Below are 18,638 nucleotides of genomic sequence, written 5' to 3' on the forward strand. Positions count from 1 at the left end.
CTTGATGGGACTCACTTTTCTCCGGGTGTTTCGCCTTGATGGGACTCACTTTTCTCCGGGTGTTTCGCCTTGATGGGACTCACTTTTCTCCGGGTGTTTCGTCTTAATGGGACTCATCTTTTTCCAGGTGTTTTGCCTTGATTTTGGGACTCACTTTTCTCTGGGTGTTTCGCCTTGATGGGGCTCACTTTTTTCCAGGTGTTCCGCCTTGATTTTGGGACTCACTTTTTGGGTATGTTTTTGTATTTTGGGACTCACTTTTCTCTGGGTGTTTCGCATTGATGGGACTCACTTTTCTCCGGGTGTTTCGTCTTGATGGGACTCACTTTTCTCCAGGTGTTTCGCCTTGATTTTGGGATTCACTTTTCTCCGGGTGTTTCGCTTGATGAGACTCACTTTTCTCCAGGTGTTTCGCCTTGATTTTGTGACTCACTTTTCTACGGGTGTTTCGCCTTGATGAGACTCACTTTTTCCCAGTTTTTTTCGCCTTGATTTTGGGACATACTTTTTTAGGTCGGTGGGGGTGCACGGAACTCCACAACGAGGGTCTGGGGTTCCCTCCAAAACTTCTTAACAGAAATATAATATTTCCCTGTGTTCTGTAAAAGTTTTTTACAAGTTTGATACTTTTATCAGGCTTGCTTTAGCGTGGGTACAATTTCAGCCTTAAAATGCCAAATGGTGTGCAAATCTGATGCAAAGTAAGACATCTTGACTTCTCATCTTTAAGTCGTTACTTAAGTGAATATCTGTATGATCTTGCATGCATTGTGTGGGCAACCCCAATCAGACCCCGCCTCAACCACGGCCAGATTTGAACAAACCTATTAAAGGTATTCTACTTCGCAGACCTCATTACTAGTCCACTGCGCCAGCACGGCGAGGTAATCTCACAATGCTTTCTGAACTGGTTTTGAAGTTATTCTGCTGGAAATCAGTCTTTAAAGTAAGATCTTCAGTGGGGCTTGAACCCACAGTCTCTGTATCATTAGCTCAGTATCCTAACTCATTATGCTTTTGCTGCTTGAAACATAATTGTTGACAAACAAATTGTGGGAATTTCTCCTGGAGGTGTCAAACTCCCAAAATTCACAGAACACTGGAAATTACATCTACCCCCTCCCCATTGCATGCCGTCATACACAGATGTTCATTTAAGTCATGACTGCATTATTATTAAAGACTAGCTCTTACCCGTTCAAAGATATGAGCTCTGAAATGATGTGCAGTGTGTGGGTTATGGGGTGTGCACTGTGCACACAGTATGGGATGGAAAGTAACTTTAACTGGTGCTTACATGATAATACGTAGGAGCATCAATGTAAGAAATACCCGTTTCATTTAATGGCTACAGAGATACTGTGTACCGATCTGCATGATTTTTGGACAACATCTGTAACAGGGCCAGACAACCCCCACCCCCTGCCTGCGCGCGCGTGTGCACACACACACACACACACACACACACACACACACACACACACACACACACACACACACACACACACACACACACACACACACACACAGCTGGTTAAACATGTTGCCTCATGCTAGATGCAGAATAGATAAGCCTCATGCTAGATGCAGAATAGATAGTAGATACACCATAAAAATGCTATAAATATATAGCATACGATTTGTGAAAGTGACAAACGGGCTTCACAGTTATGTTAGGTGTGTTCATATGCTAATGGTGATGAGATTTCAGATCAATTGCTCCAGCCACTGAGGAGAAACGCTGTGACAGACACACAGACAGACAGACAGACAGACAGACAGACAGACAGACATTTGGAAAATGATATGTTTGATGTCTTACATTGCTTAAAGAGGCGGTGCCATAGTTTTGTACTTTTTCTGGTTTTCATGTGTCTAGGAGGTTGACAGTACTTCATTAGACCCCCTGGTGTGGTTGTTATGAGCAATTATGTATTGCCTTTCTATTTGGGTTTTAGCTGTAGGCTGCCACCTTGTGGGGTCAAACGTGCCGGTCCAAAAACACATTACATCACAGAATCAACCCCTCCCCTAATTACCATTCACCCAACATACGTGGGTGTGGCTAACTTCAGCTGGGTCACCACCCACTATGACAACCACGCATACCAATGAACACCATGATACACTTTTTTGGAAAAAATCTTCCTCCTAGTATAATCATAATAGTAGATAATCATGTTTTATAGGGGGGGGGGGGGATCATGGCACCCCATCTTTAAGTCATCAAATCAATTTCTGTGTCATGACCCCCCCACCCTCCCCCAAGAAATCTCCTGTTTTCTGACGGGCTGAGGTTGGCAGGTATGACTAAGGCTACTTCCAAATATGAAAAAGGGTGAAAATCTCGTTTTGGGGGATATTCTGGAACAGGAGACATGGTCAAATAACAGGAGACTTCTGCCAAAGACAGGAGGGTTGGCAGGTATGCAATATGTTAGTATATGATTTCAGACGGGGCCATGATTTTAATACTAAAAACAAACAAAATGAATGTCTGTCTAGTCTAGTGCAATAAAAGTCCAAAGACAAGATTAGTACACATTTTTTAATAACATGGCACAATTTACATAACACAAGTTTAAACGAGGAGCATGCTGAAGATTCAGTCGCTTCATTTTTTTCCTCATTTTGTACATGATCTAGAAAGACTTCATTTTTTTCCCATACATGGTAAACAGCAAAAAAAGTTTTTCATTTAACAATCTTCTTTGCAATACGCATTGACTAACCACTATGGCTCCAGTGGACAATTTTAATGTGGGATTAAAAAACACTGCACGACATGATCTCACAGAGTTTGAAGCGCACAACTAAACCTTCAGTGGACTACTAAAATAGATCTCTGCTCGTTAGAAACAAACTGTCCATAGTTTAGACTTTAGCTTTTTTTGTCTTTTCTTTTTGTAGGTACAACAACTTAGGATAGCACTTGAATACACTGTTCGACCAACAGAACCTATTTCCAAAACACATACTTTACACTCCTCCGACAGGGCAAATGTGCGGTCTTGTTGTCCAATTTGCTGTACTCTCTCCAGAACAAGACTGCTGGTATCTGCAGTAAATTATGGAAATAGTGTTTCTGACTGCTCTGCTATCTTCCGACACTGAAATCAATACATTAACAATTTCAAGGATTGTCACCACAAAATATGTATCGCCAAAAAAAGCTTCTCAGGTACTTTTTTGTTACGTTACTTTTTTTTTACCACAGACTGGATCAATGTTTTGTTCTGTGAACAATATGTGGATCAATTAAAGCTTAATATCAGTCAAATCTTACCATGTAGTTGTGAAGAGAATACAGCTTTGTTAATTATGAGTACAGTCAGCTGTGGTGGTGAGAAGGCCGGCTTTTATTAAGGGAGCCCAGACATTTGTTGCATAGTTGAATTGGGGGGTGGGGTGGGGTTTGGTGGTCTCTGGTACAATGTTAATTGGCTGCATAAAAAGAAAAAAAAAAGAAAATTAGCAAAAAACACATTCTGAATCTCCTCCTAATTCGCTCCTATTTACATTTGTTAAAAGTAAAGCTTTCAAAACACCCTTTTGCATATTTGTACCTTGATTTTTATCCATATGGAGTGGAACACATCGACTGTACATTATCTACACTTTGCTGTCAGTGCTGAAGTACCTGTACATTCCAATTTCTTTTCTACAGATCTACAGATCTTCAACTTATTCCAGACTTCTTCGCTATACAAGAGAAAAAATACACACACACAAAAAAAGGAAAAAAGAAAAATCCTTGACATTTTTATATATTTTTTTATTCCACAATTATTGTCCATTTGTGGTTTTATACAAAACAACAATTCATTGCATGGGCAGTTTCTGCCCACATAAGTTATTCACAGCTCTGTTACAGTCTGGTTTTGCCCAAGGCTAAGTGCTTGGTGTAAGTTCAGTGTTAGTGAGGCACAGGGCTGCGCTTGTCCGCGGTGAAGGTCCACTAGCTCAGCTGGGCTCACCGTGCTTCAATGTCTTTGTGAGTGTGTGAGGCGGGTCTGTCTCTGATGTCAGTGGCCATGGGAGTAGTCCGTCTGGGCGACCCGGGTCTGGCACCCAGTGTTGGTATGAGAGGGGGCGGAGCGCTCAGAGAGGCCGTAGGTGCGGTTTTGTTCAGAATGCCATTCTGGTGGGCGGCGGCGGCTGCAACGGCGGCTGCGGCCGCCGCGGCCGAAGGGCTGACCCTGGGGTAGTGCATGCTGGGTAGTCCGGGGGCCATGAGGCCGGTGGCGGGGTGGGGCAGGTGTCCGTCCAGAGCCGGGTGGTGCATGGCCGCGTGCAGCCGCCCGTGCTCAAAGTCCTCTCTGAGCATGTGCAGTCGCTCCCGCTCCTCCAGATGGGCGCGTTCCTGTTCTCTCCTCTGCTCCAGGGCCAGGGGGAGCGAGTGCTCGCGGTTAAAGTCATGGGGCTCGCGCTCCCTGTAGGAGCGCTCGGCCTCGTACAGCCGCGGCGCTGCTAGCCGGTGCAAGGGGTCGTTCCTCAACAGCAGGTCCCTGGCCAGAGGGTCCCGTCTGTGGATGTCCAGGCCCCTGTAAGGGTCCCTCATGGGGTCCCAGTGAAACCCGGGGTAGGGGAACCTCTCGGCCCCGGGGATGGGGCTGATGCCCATGAAGGGCGCCACCACTCGAGTTCTCTCCAGACCGCTGATGCTGTTGATGGGGTGAACGCCGGCCATGCCCATGGGCATTGCCATGGAGGAGGGAGGGTGGTGGTTGGGCGTGTGAGGGTGGTTGTTGGGCGTGTGAGGGTGGTTGTTGGGCGTGTGAGGGTGGTTGTTGGGCGTGTGAGGGTGGTTGTTGGGTGTGTGGGGGTGGTTGTTGGGTGTGTGAGGGTGGTTGTTGGGCGTGGGAGGCAGCTGGGTGGGGTGATCACCACCTCGCTCTGCAGGTCCGTCCTGCTCCTCCTTCCTCTCCTCCTTCACCTTCACCTCGTGCTTCTTCTGATGGTCGAAGGTCAGCTCTCCCTTCTTCTCCAGAAGCTCCCTGCTCAGCCCTCCGTTGGGACGCTCCAGGCTGGCCTGGCGGACGTAGGGCGACGTTGTTCCCCTGTTGGACAGTTTGTCCTCCGATGACCGGCCGTCGTGGATGACGGGCGTGTCCTTGTCACCGTGGTGGTTCTCCTTCAGCTTGTGGTCGTCCGTGCCGTTGTCCTTCCAGGAGTCCGAGTGCTCCCTGTCTCTGTCTTTGGCCTTGTTGTCCTTCTCCCTCTGGGGCTCTCCGGCGGCGGGCGGCAGCTGGTTCCTGTGATGCTCCGGGGGCCGGCTGTGACTGAGCAGGCTGATGGGGTTGACGGGAACCGGGGATGGATGGCTTGAATGGCGCTTTTCTATGGAGTCCCTGGAAAGACACACACACACACACCGTTCAAACATCTGCTTTGTTGGGACACATTTGTAGAACAGCAGAATGGGTGACACCCTAGGCTGAGAGGAGGCACAGGCTCAGACCTAAGCCAGAGAGGGTCACATATCTTATATCCAACCATTTACCCAAGGATTAAATTCCAAAATGCTACATTATCAATACTAGAAGGTCTAGTCGGCGACCTGGCCAACTCGGAACAATGTAAATAGGGAATGAATGCCCCGCCCTTTAATGCAAACCCCATTATACCTGTTTTCATAGGACCCGTTTTGACCATCTGTCTGCCTGTGTCCATTTATGCCCATATATGGAGTTATCTGTATCTGTCTGTCTGTATGTCGCTGTCCATTTTATATCCATATATGGAGATCACTGCAGTTATAGTTCTGGGTCCATTTTATGCCCATATATGGAGATATCTGTCTATCTGCGTCCATTTTATGCCCATATATGGAGTATCTGTCTGTGCCTCCAACTGTGTTGCAGACACAGTGCCGGTTCCCCCTTTAATGCAAACCTCATTATACCTGTTGTCATAGGACCCGTTTTGAACATCTGTTTGCCTGTGTCCATTTATGCCCATATATGGAGATATCTGTATCTGTCTGTCTGCGTCCATTTTATGCCCATATATGGAGATCTTTGACCATCTGTTTGCCTCTGTCCATTTATGTCCATATATGGAGATATCTGTATCTGTCTGTCTGCAATCCATTTTATGCCCATATATGGGGGCATTCATTTTATGCCCATATATGGAGAACGCGCGTGCCCGTGGGACGAACGCCCATATATGGAGAACGCGCGTGCCCGTGGGACGAACGGTTCTCGAGATACTCGGATTACATACATACATACACAATCACAGAGATTTTTTGTTGACTCATGTGGCGTACGTGATGTCAGAGCCTTTTATGAAGTGATGTCACAATGAGTCAGAGCTTTCGCCGATTTCCTCCGGAACAGCCTGATGTCAACAATCAACCCCGCATAAGGAGATTCCGAACGTTTCGCGCCGGTTCTGGAAAACCGCGCGTCGGGTCGGGCCCATATATGGAGAACGCGCGTGCCCGTGGGACGAACGGTTCTCGAGATACGCGGATTACATACATACATACACACTCACAGAGATTTTTTGTTGACTCATGTGGGGTACGTGATGTCAGAGCCTTTTATGAAGTGATGTCACAATGAGTCAGAGCTTTCGCCGATTTCCTCCGGACAGCCTGATGTCAACAATCAACCCCGCATAAGGAGATTCCGAACGTTTCGCGCCGGTTCGGGAAAACCGCGCGTCGGGTCGGGTCGAGACCCGGCACTGCACTCCGTGCCGCGGCGGGGAACGCGCGTGCCGAATCTGAAGCCGGTGGGACGAACGGTTCTCGAGATACGCGGATTACAGACACACACACAGACAGACAGACAGACAGACAGACAGACAGACACGCAGAGACTTCTCGCATTTATAGATAGATAATATAACTTAATATTACTCTCACTCTATTTTCACTCTCTCTATATATGCTATAAAATAAAATGTTACTTTTATAGCAACCATCTTGTATAATTAATGTATTATCCTCTAAGGAATTGAACTGGCCTACTGAAAATTATAATTTTTTTCTCTCTAACCAGAATCCAAGCAGGGACATTGCGATTATGTGGTCATCTACAAACCTGCCCTGGAATTGTACTTTTTAAAAGCAATACCTTTCTAAGTTTGTGTCTAGGATTAGGTGTCTTATCAAAGCAGAAAAGCACTGAGTGGCGCTGGGAACAAGAGACAAAAAAGTCTCAAATGCACTGCATGTGGGTGTCGGCATCCAGGTAAACAAATCAGTTATTATCTTGACTTTATTTGTTTGCTCATGTAAAACATGAATTAAATTAATGAAAAATGGACTGTTGCTGGTCTTTTAAGGAGTTGCTTCTCTCAGTGCAGCATTGGCATCAACCATTTTAAAACTCCTCTACCGTGATTAGTTAGTTTGTGAAGCCTCTATGAAAGGTTGAGCTGATCTCTGGAACTTGAAACGCTAAGTGGCCACAAGCTCAAGATATTTTAGCGTATTTTTTGACAAAACGCAAAATAATGAACCCTTGTTATGCAATAACAAGGGTTACAATGTGTTTGAACAGCTGCCCAGAGGAGTTCAAAGTTGAGCCCTGCTACAACACAACACCCACCTCTCCTTGTCATCTTTGCTGACTGACGAGTCGCGCTTGTCCGAGTCTCGGTCTCTCTCGTGTGAGCTGACTGAGGTGCTCCTTTCACTGTCGCCCGGCTTGAGCCAGGGTGGCGGCGTGGGGAAGGAGGGCGGTGTGCGATGTAGCCGGTTCCATGGCTCCTGATGGCTGTTGTTGTTGCTGCCGCTGTTGAAGTGCTGTGGTGGGTTGATGCCGTCTTTATGGCCGAAGACGGAGTTGGGCGCTGTTAGGGATTCAACACACGGAAACAACGGCGGGACGCAAGTTAAAATTCATTTATCACCACAATGGATAAACAGTACTTTAACCCATTTAGGCCTAGAATTATTGAATGCTTTATCTATTGAAAAATAGCAGATATACAAGCTCACAGCGCGGCACCGAGTGCCGCGCTGCGAGCTTGTAGATCTGCTATTTTTGAAAAAGTCGTGAAAATGTGTGCAAATCTTTATTTTCAAAGCGAACGTTTGTAACTCAAATTTTGCTTCTGGGTGGTCCCTGGAACTAAATATGTTGTGATGGGGGTCTGTGGCCAAATAAATATCATTTTGGGGGTCCTTCACATGAAAAGGTTTGAGAACCACTGACAGTAGTCTCTCAGGAACAGACTAACTGAGCACCAGTTAAGTGAAAAGGACCTTTTCTTTGACGATCCATGGCTAGCCAGATTGCTGACATAGAAACCTAGATTTTTCAAAAAACCTTAGAAGGATTCAAAAGACACTTATAGAATCGGGTCAAAATTCAAATTTTCACGATTTTTCAAAAATAGCAGATCTACAGGCTCCGTGAGCTTGTATATCTGCTATTTTTCAATTGTTAAAGCATAAAATAATGATACACAATAATGTGTACCTATTTACACAATCCACTGATTCATGAAGGTGCATTCACACCTAAAGATTTCTTTCTAGTCTATTGAATTGATTCACTTTGGTCGCGTAGGTAATAAAGGTGTTCCGTCGCTTCAGTCACTTGTTCGCCATGTGACCGCTGGAAAAAAATCACACTTCAATCAAGCTGTCAGAAACACACACCGAATGACCATGTGATTTTTTCCACCCCCGCCCGGCCACAAACTGTACTGCCTGGCGATGACCGAGCACAGAGAAGGACCTAGTCCTCCCCGCTCGGATGTCACATCGGTAGAAAACGCAGTTTGTTTAATCAAATACCAATTTGTTGGCTCATTTTGTTTGCAGGCATACAACAGATAAATGTATACAGGAACCTTAATTTACTGCTGTAAATTTAACTCCAAAATGACAGAAACAAAAGAAAGATTAATCAACTATATTCTATTTCATGACTCATGTAAATATATAGATCTCATGCCACGTTGCGCCTTTACATTGACTTTGAATGTAGTCGCACCGCTCCAAAGAAATATTAATCTTCATGTCTTAATGCACCGTGATAGTGCACAACAGTGCACAGACAAACGCAACAACACACTTGTCCCTAAAATAACCAGGCGTGATGGAGAAACCCAAGGTTATGAAGATAAAGTGTATTAGTGACCAGACGCAATTTTTTTGGTGAACATGAAGCTGAAACTCACTTAGTGCTGGGTTTCCTAGGCCGCCAAAGGCTGATGAACTGAGGGCTCCTAGTCCTCCAAATGACACAGGCCTACCGAAGGGCTCTGGAAGGGGGAGAGAAGACATGTTGGCATTAGAGCCCTGCAAGCCCGTCGAGCCCAGGCCAATTTTCTGAAAATGAATATGTCGGGCACGTGCTGGGCTCGGGCTCATTACATTAATAACTGGTTATTAATAAATAGCCAACCATCAAGCAGCAGTATTGAATTGGGGTGAATTGAGGAGAGACAACTCTCTGTTACTTACTTACAGAATTTGCGCCAGTTAAGCCTAATTCATGCTCCGTCACATGCCGAGAATGGCAGAGAATATCAGACTCAAAAAGCATCGCATTCACGGCGTGTTGTGAGCATGTAGGATGGCCTTTGTCACGTGACCAGAATCAGGCTTAGCCTACGTTGGTTACATTAGACTCTGAACAGACCGAAGTTGGGAGTGAGATGTGTTTGTTGGATGATGCGATGCACAGCGCTCTCCGACACAAAATAAACTATGAGGCTCATTAAAGTATCTTATTCCTAGTTAAAGTTAATCACGTTTTTTGGGGATCTAACATTTGAAAGACCACCACTTCACCATTCTTCTGAGTACGCATCACCATTCTTCTGAGTACGCTGTGCGCATCAAAGAAACGCACGTCGGAGGGACATTGAATTGCGGTTCGGGCTCAGGCAACCCTTGTCGAGCTGGGGCCGGGCCGGTATCGAACCAAACAGGACATGTCTGGGCTCGGGCTGGGGCTTCGGGCCTGCGCAGGGCTCCAGTTCGCATGCAGTTAACACTTTGAACTAGCTCTAAGGCCACTAGTATAAATCAGTGACGTACCGAGTGTCTTACCTAAGTGAGATGCCGGGGTAAGGAAATTCCCTGGATGATGGGGTGGATGATGACCAAAAGGACCTGCTGATGGGTGGTTAGGCCCTGGTGAAGGACAAACAGAAGGTATAAGGAATTGCACATCACAGTAGATTACATCACAGTAGAGTAGTTATACATAGTTCTTGGTGTTTGCTTACATGATGTGGAACACTAGATTTGGATTTTTATTTTTTATACTTAGCTGCACGCAGGTGTCACGCACCTAAAATAGCATACAAGCTGACAGCAGGATGTGATTTGAGATGCGGCACATTTCGGTGCGCGTTACCGCAGTGCATCAAGCCCTTTTGTGTTTACTGTTAAGATACTTCAGACAAGCGCTATGCAATTGGTAAAACGTAGGTGTAATTACATTAATGTTGCAATATATTGCAACTTATTGCGTGTTCTGAGTCCAACATGATGATGATGATGACATTGCTGCAAATGAGCTGAATGCCATTCTTCAATAATAACTGAACGCATATTCCCCCAGCATCAGTGTGTGAAATGATTGCATGCGTTGTTTTTCTCAAGCTTGTTTCCGTAACAACAGTCAGTGCTCCCACCCCCACTGAGAGCAGGCTTGTTTTCCCCGTTAAAAGAAACGAACATCGATCTACCATTTAGAGCCATGGATTTGCACATGGACCCGTTACCTCTCCCGTGTTAAAAATAGACAGCTCTGAGAAGAGGTTGGAATTGATCTACTGGTGTGTGTGAGGGGGATAGAAGGCCGGAGGTGTTGATGTGACATATCAATCATTGCCTCAGCGCCGGTGCAACCGGCACATACTCACCTGCTGCAGAGAAGAGTGTAGCGGGGCGTGCTAAGTCGTGAGGGTGATGGATGGCTCCAAACAGGCCAGGGCCCGGGGGTCGACTGAGGAACTCGGGCTTGAGGCCAAAGTCCAGCTTGTGAGGGTCGGCCTGCATCTGCTGCTGGAGGTGGCCAGAGACAGAGAGACAGAAACACATGTAAAACCATAGATGGGGTAAGAGGTGAAGGATGGAGTGTTTAGGTGAGACCTCTCCTCCTTTACGTAGCCTTAAGGCCCATTCATACTCCAGTTTTAGGTGAGTAGCAACTCACCGTGGAGTAGTTTTCTAAAGTCAGAAAACTACAACATTACATCCCTCACCACGGTGAGTAGCAACAGACCTCTCACCCTGACACATCTCTGTTTTTACTGACAGACTCACCTCAGAGTATGAATGAGGCTTTACAGTTCACTACCAGTATAAAACACGTAGCCTTGTTACAGTCCAATAATGTAGCAGACAGCAGTGATATGGTGGCATAGTAACAGTACATTTATTTATGTACTGTTACTATACTCTTAGCAGGGTTACTTATGACCAGCGCTATTTTGTCCACGTCCGCTATATCATATGACGTAAACAAAGGAGATAACGGATGGCACAGGGAGATGATGTCGTCCAAAAAGACTGTTTTCAGGGGGCAAAAAAAAAGCATCTGCATGTGGGTGAAAGGCCCAAACGCATAGAGGAAAAAGGGATTTAAAAAATCACACCCGTGTGAACTGAGCGGTGGTGTGTGTGTGTGTGTGTGTGTGTGTGTGTGTGTGTGTGTGTGTGTGTGTGTGTGTGTGTGTCTGGCCTGGCCTGAACAACAGCACCCCTCCCTTAACATGTGTGGTCACAAAAGGTACTGTAGGCTACATACAGACACGCACACACACACACACACGGACGCATACACACACGGCCACGTATAGGAGACGGTGTAACCACCACTCAAAAATACCCATCTACGTGTGGGCAGGACTAGCATCCCCATTCTGGGCAAGTCATAACAGATGAACATTCTGCGAAAAATATTCGCTGAAAATAGCGGTGTAGGGGGGGAAAAGGAGGGTACCAAGTATGAGCCGTTCAAAGAATAACACAGGGTTTAAGTGGTTAACCACTACCGGCATCAACGGGGATGATTTATTTTCTCAACAACTGCACATAATAATTTACACTGAGTTATGCGTGGCTATGATTGTACTTTGCTGTAATAGCTATGATAATCACTTGTAGCACAAGATGGCAGGCCTCCAGGAACAAAGTCTTTATGACTCAACCTGCTCTCTGACAGGTGCCAGCGCTGAACAGTGGCAACCGCTTCTGGACGCTGTCCAGGAGTCAAGATGGATTACACTGCATATAAACACTTGATTAGAAGAAGGGCTGTGTGTGTGTGTGTGTGTGTGTGTGTGTGTGTGTGTGTGTGTGTGTGTGTGTGTGTGTGTGTGTGTGTGTGTGTGTGTGTGTGTGTGTGTGTGTGTGCAGGGGTGTCGCACCAAATTCTGGGCCCTGGGTACTAAAAATAGCAGATATACAAGCTCACAGCACAAATCCTTCTAAGGTTTTTTGAAAAACCTATGTTTTTCATGTCAAGGACCCGCAAAATGATATGTATTTGGCCACGGACCCCCATCTCAAAATATTTAGTTCCAGGGACCCCCCAGAAGCAAAATTTGAGTTACAAATGTTCGCTTAAAAAAATACATATAGGCCTATTCAAAGATTTGCACACATTTTCACAACTTTTCAAAAATAGCAGATCTATAAGCTCACAGCGCTGCACTCGGTGCCACGCTGTGCTTGTATATCTGCTATTTTTCAAGTATAAAATAATTAAGGCCCCTCCACTGGTGTGTGTGTGTGTGTGTGTGTGTGTGTGTGTGTGTGTGTGTGTGTGTGTGTGTGTGTGTGTGTGTGTGTGTGTGTGTGTGTGTGTGTGTGGAAGAAGCACAATGAGTTCTCACCTTCACTTTTTGTTGGTGGTGATAGATCTGCCAGGCAATGTGGACATGCATGGCACACCACTTCCCTGGTTTCTGCAGACATACAGGAGACAAACACACACGTCACAACAATGTCCATGGTGTTTTTATGTTATCTATTTGATGCAGTTTATTACATTTGTAATCTTTATTTTTTAACAGATTTGATATACTGTAGATCTGTATTCATATTACAGACATGTGTTATTTGTGTATAAATGTACTTTATAATTAAATGTACTGAAGCTGGATTTCCATGTAACAAAGTAGTTAAGTAAGCATGTAAAGGGAATTGGTCAACAGTACGCTAGAGGGGAACTCTACATTTTATCGTTATTTCAATATCCACAATCAGAGCTTACATAATGCTGTTTTGCGGTTTCTCCTCATATAACCCAACACTCACTTCATTAAAGACACTAGCTACTCCACTACCAAGATCCTTCTACGGTAGTAAGGATGTTCTAATGAGTTACTCTCTGTGTGTGTGTGTGTGTGTGTGTTCGTGTGCGTGTGCGTGTGCGTCTGTGTGTGTGTGTGTGTGTGAGTGTGAGTGTGAGTGTGTGAGTGTGTGTGTGTGTGTGTGTGTGTGTGTGTGTGTGCGTGCGTGCTTGAGTTTCTCTGGAAAATGTTAAAATACTGCAAATGAAGCACTCACCCTGAGAATAGGTCGAAATGGATCCGATAGCTACAAGAGAACAAAAGAGAGAAAGAAAAGCATGTATTTTGTCGTTACTCAAGCGCTTCCAAATCCAATTAGCATCTATTCCACCAAGTGTAACTACTACCCATTAACGTTGACCATTACAGGACTTGCTAACGAATGCAGATTCATGAAAGGATAATATCCGTACCGTCACATACACAGTAAATTGCAGATAGTCTTAGACAGCCGCAGCAGTGACACAGAATATGTGCCCTTACTCTGGCTGTAAGAAGGCTGTAAGAGTGTGTGAGCAACTGTACATGTGTCCTTCTGTAAAGCCCCTTTTCCACAGGCCCAACACCACACCACTCCACTCCACACCGCCCACTTGTGCCAGGTTTTCCACTACAAGGACCTGGGTAGAGTGGTGTGAAAGTGGTACTAAACATGGTACTAAAAAGTATCCAATCTAGAGTAGGTCTGAGCTAGGTCAAACACTTCATAGTGACTGATCACTCACTTACTTTTCATTTAGACCACCAGGATATAGTTGTAATACCTGATAATAGATTCTATTGTGTTATAACCACTATCATAATCTATTACAGTGTATTATAATTATCATAGTAATACATTAATACTTTATAGTGTATTATTATCACAGTTATAATTCATTATAGTGTATTATAATTTAGGATAGTTGTAATACAAATTTATATTGTATTATAATCACAGTTAAAAGTGTCAATTTGTTTCTTGCCGATAGGGGTACTTTTGTGCAATGGAAAATGTAGATAATTTTATGTGGTGCGGTGTGGTGTGGTGTGGTGCTAAAGCTGCAGTCGAAAAGGGGCTTAAGTGTGCGTGTGGGACGGTGCATGTGTCCTTACCCTGGGGTCCTTCTGTAATAGTGTGTGTGCGACTGCTCCAGGTCTCGCGGACACATCCAGTGGGTTAGATGTCTAGAATGCAAGGCATTCAAATGAGTCACCTGGCCAACACTGAATAATAATAATAATCTGTTATGTTTTCATAAAGTTGAATCTTGGGTCTTTGACCGGAAGGAGCAAATTCATTAAACCAGGGGTCTTCAACGTTTTCAGGCCAAGGACCCCTTAGTTGAGAGAGAGATGAAGCAGGGACCCCCGCACAACCTTTTCATAGATTCCATATAGTTTCATTGTTTGACAGCACAATCATCAGTGTATTTTGGATTCATGTCAATATGTGTTTTCAGATATTTAACCACTTGAACCGTCAATACTTAATAAACTTGACCTTTCACTCTGTACTTAGTCTGCTCTTTTTCCCCAATACACCAAACCTCTTTGCTGAAAATAGCCGATCTACAAGCTCACAACGCCTCGTGCTGCGAGGTGTTGTGAGCTTGTAGATCTGCTATTTTTGGCAACATTTCTCAGAATATGGATGCTAGGTTTCAAGTGGTTAATATAAAAAAGGAGAAAAAAAGTTTCTATCACACAAAGATTTGGAGGACCCCCTGTAGTAACTCTGAGGACCCCCTAGGGGTTGAAGACCAATGGATTAAACAATGTAAGTGCAAAATGTCAGCCGTGTATCTAGAATTTGGTCAGTGTGCCATTAACAGATTGTTTGAGGGTGTATGTTAGTTATGTTATGTTGTGTAGTGTTGTGTTACCTTGGGCTGGAAGGCGCCCTGCAGTGAACCAAAGGGCCCCGTGGGGGGGATGACAGGAGGAAGACCAGACATGGCTGGCGGATAGGAGTGGAAGAGCTGAGGAAAAAGAACAGACGGAACTCAGTATAGCTGTTTGATAACACTGGATTTTACTGCGTACAAGGCACACCCATTCGAATCTGTATGGACTTAATTGAGAAGAAACACAAATTTTACATGAAAGTGTGAATGCTGTAATATATTATTACACAAGGCTTGCTTAATATGGTTTGATTAAAAATTATGGTAATGTAGACATTGATGTATAGCTCTTGGCACCTGAGACCATTAACTGAGCTAATAGACAGTAATTGCTCTAATCGACCCTTTTGGTTCCAATTCAGAGTTGGCTGCCAACTTAAATCACAGACACTTACTACTCAGATCAAGCAAGTACTGTAAATGATCTATACTTTCACCTGGGCTCCACAGGTACATAATTCCATACATAAATAACATGTCACCTGGAATGTCAGGGGACAGCTTCTAAAAAAGAAGTTTGGTGTAGTGGGAATTTTGTGCAACCCCTGGGACTAAAATATCAACATGTATTTGTAACAAAGAGGTCAAAACCTACAATTGTTTTCATTAAAATGTCCACCTACAGCTGCAACTACCAACATGCACAGTTCTGGTAGTCAATCTCTTAACCACATGAACCCCTATTCTGGGGTAAACATTCTGTGAAAATATCTACAAGCTCACAATAGCAGATCTGGGGTCAACCAAATATAAAACGTGGTTCATCACTGTCACTATATGACAGCTGTATAGGCTGACAATAACTGAATGTCATCGTTGAAGCGACACAAACAGCATGTGTGCACACTCATATAACTCTGCAGGATCAGTGACAACGTCAGCAGATAAGAAAGGGGGATTAGAGGGGGTGCAACATTAGAACTAAAATGCGTTTAGTGAATAATCAAGTATGAGCAAGCCACTCCTGTTAGCAGACAAATACAAATGAAGGGTAAAAGAATTAGGATGAAAATACAGCATCCCTCCAGCCATAATACAATTCACTGCTGAAATGCAGCCACTCTCTCTCTCTCTGCATACCATATTAATTTTTATGCACAACATCTTCAGTTATATGCACAGTGCAATACATCTTCTGCTAAAAGATTCAGTAATCCAGCATTGTTTTCATTAATCAAAACCTTTTCTAAGGCTATAGGACGAACTACAACAGATGGGTGAAGGGTGTTTGCGGTATCTATTAACGGAAGCGGATGAGCGATGGATGCATGGAATCTAACACATAAACAGGCAATAAACAGCTAAAACACCCACACAGGCTGGCGTTATGGCATAATGGCAAAGCACAGAGACTGCTCTGCAAGCACATAATACGTGGTAGGTTAACTCACACTGTGTCTGTAGAAGGGGTCAACTTTTGTTGGGAATTTTTCAAACTGTTGGAGAAATGAGACAAAGGGACTAAGTACAACGGACATTTTAAAGGTGATACATTGCACTTGTTAAGCGATACATAATATGGACAGGATCGAGTCTTGCCTGGGGGCCACTTTCAAAGTCATATTAGGGAACGGAAAATGCATCTCAAATTCTCAAAAGCATAATTCTGGTCTGAGTACATAGTTACGCTTTATTATAGCTTAGATGCCCTCAGTCGAGAGACAAACATAATATTCAACCAATTCCCGAAGCCAATCCTGTGCAAGGATACCCTTTGATTTTGCCCTCCCATTCCGTGAGCATGTGGAGACGCTGTAAAGCAGCCCGGCCTCTGTGTCTCATTTGAGCTGGTTTTAGTGGTGCAGTGTGGGCTCCAGGAGAACATTTCCCCAGTCAAGTCTAAACACTGCAGCCATAAAGAGGCTTTTTATGGCCTCATTAGCTGTCAGAGGCCGCGCGCGGCGCCGCCTTTGAGGAATCATCAGAGCCCAACAGAAAATTCTCCAGCCAGGCAGTTAGAGTACAGTCATGAGTGTGTGTGTGTGTGTGTGTGTGAGTGTGTGTGTGTGTGTGTGTGTGTGTGTGTGTGTGTGTGTGTGTGTGTGTGTGTGTGTGTGTGTGTGTGTGTGTGTGTGTGTGTGTGTGTGTGTGTGTGTGTCTGTGTGTGTTTGTGTGCATGCGTGTGTCTGTGTGTGTGTGTCAGGTCCAGCCACCCATTGCCTGTGGTCTGCACTGACAAACAGCGGGACGCTAGCCCAGAGCATTTGCCTATAATGAGAAAGCCCCAAACAGGACTAAATGATGTCATTAAATCCAGAATGAATTAAGTGTATTATGTTCTGAAAGCTGGCCCGGAATGAAACGACTTGCTTGGGGCAAGTTATTGCCAGTTTAGAAAATAACTGTGTCGGGTGTGTGGGGGGGGGGGGGGGGGGGGAGTACAAGAGTGGGCCAGAGACAGAAAACCTAAACAAAAACACTAGAAAGGCTTTCTGAGAGAAGAATGGCATCATTGTAGCACAGACGGACACACATGGTCATCATTGGGAGTCTGCCGCGGAAACCGACGATTCCCTTAAGCAAAAAAGTGGGCCGTGCTTACACACACACACACACACATACTGTACCATGTAAATTACTTGCTGTTACGACCACAAAGTGAAAAAAAACTCTTTGAATTGCATCCCACCCACTCTCATGCACATAGAAAACCCGGTACTTAGAGCATAAAAATCTGGTTATCATCATCATCCATCCTCCTCCACCTTCCACAGTTGTGTTCTACTTATCCTCACATTTCTGGCAGGGGTACGCACCATGGGCGGTGCTGGCGTGGGCATGATGGCGTGGGGGAAGGGCGTGAAGGTGTGCTGGTGGGTGTGCTGGTGCGTGTGTTGGTGCTGATGCTGGTGTTGGTGCTGGTGCTGGTGGAACTCGGTGCGCAGGTAGGGAGGCGGGCCCAGCGATGCTCCGCGGTCTGCACTCTGGGAGGCCAAGAAACGAGTGTTGAGCTCCTGGCGCAGAAGGTCTTGTTCTGGTTAGACAAGAGTAGGACAGGAGAGGGTTAGGCAGGTTAGAAAAACCTATGTTATTGTTTTTCTAGATTGATATTCCTATGCATTTGTTATATTGTTGTTAATGTACTGACATATTATCTTGCTTATTATAGTGATGTGTATTACCTGCTTATTGTAAGTCGCTATGGATTAAAAGCGTCTGCTAAATGCCTAAACTGTAAACTCTAAGGCGTGGGTTGGAAATCACCAGGTATAATAATATTGAGTGGTTATAAATGTTTCTATTCATTAAAAATCTGATTAAATGGCATGGAACGCTGGCCTAGCGGTCCAGGCACTTAGGCTCTAATGTAGCATGACAGCGCATTGCGGGTTCGAGTCCTGTTACAACAAGGACTTACAACAAGGTTCTGATGATGCTGCATGTCTCTCCCCATCTCTCTCTCCCTGTTTCCTGTCCATCTCCACTTTGACTATCAATAAAGGCAGAAATGCCGGCCAAATATTTTTAATA

At 44.8% G+C, this 18,638-nt stretch overlaps 1 protein-coding gene across 1 annotated transcript in view; it reads right to left on the reverse strand.

The window, feature by feature from the left end:
• Positions 1 to 3,973: 3,973 nt before the first annotated feature.
• auts2a (activator of transcription and developmental regulator AUTS2 a) overlaps positions 3,974 to 18,638 on the reverse strand; it is a gene marked incomplete at both ends in the record, with an annotated part of 413,417 nt that continues 398,752 nt past the window's right edge. Inside the window, 11 exons of the mRNA XM_080749358.1 lie at positions 3,974 to 5,351; positions 7,566 to 7,809; positions 9,148 to 9,231; positions 10,025 to 10,108; positions 10,846 to 10,987; positions 12,823 to 12,894; positions 13,499 to 13,528; positions 14,377 to 14,448; positions 15,147 to 15,242; positions 16,559 to 16,603; positions 17,903 to 18,141. Coding sequence (XP_080605484.1) covers positions 3,974 to 5,351; positions 7,566 to 7,809; positions 9,148 to 9,231; positions 10,025 to 10,108; positions 10,846 to 10,987; positions 12,823 to 12,894; positions 13,499 to 13,528; positions 14,377 to 14,448; positions 15,147 to 15,242; positions 16,559 to 16,603; positions 17,903 to 18,141 — 2,486 coding nt within the window. The remainder of the gene's footprint in view (positions 5,352 to 7,565; positions 7,810 to 9,147; positions 9,232 to 10,024; positions 10,109 to 10,845; positions 10,988 to 12,822; positions 12,895 to 13,498; positions 13,529 to 14,376; positions 14,449 to 15,146; positions 15,243 to 16,558; positions 16,604 to 17,902; positions 18,142 to 18,638) is intronic.

The sequence above is a fragment of the Nannobrachium achirus genome, assembly GCF_963921795.1.
Source record: "Nannobrachium achirus genome assembly, chromosome: 19".
NCBI lineage: Eukaryota > Metazoa > Chordata > Actinopteri > Myctophiformes > Myctophidae > Nannobrachium > Nannobrachium achirus.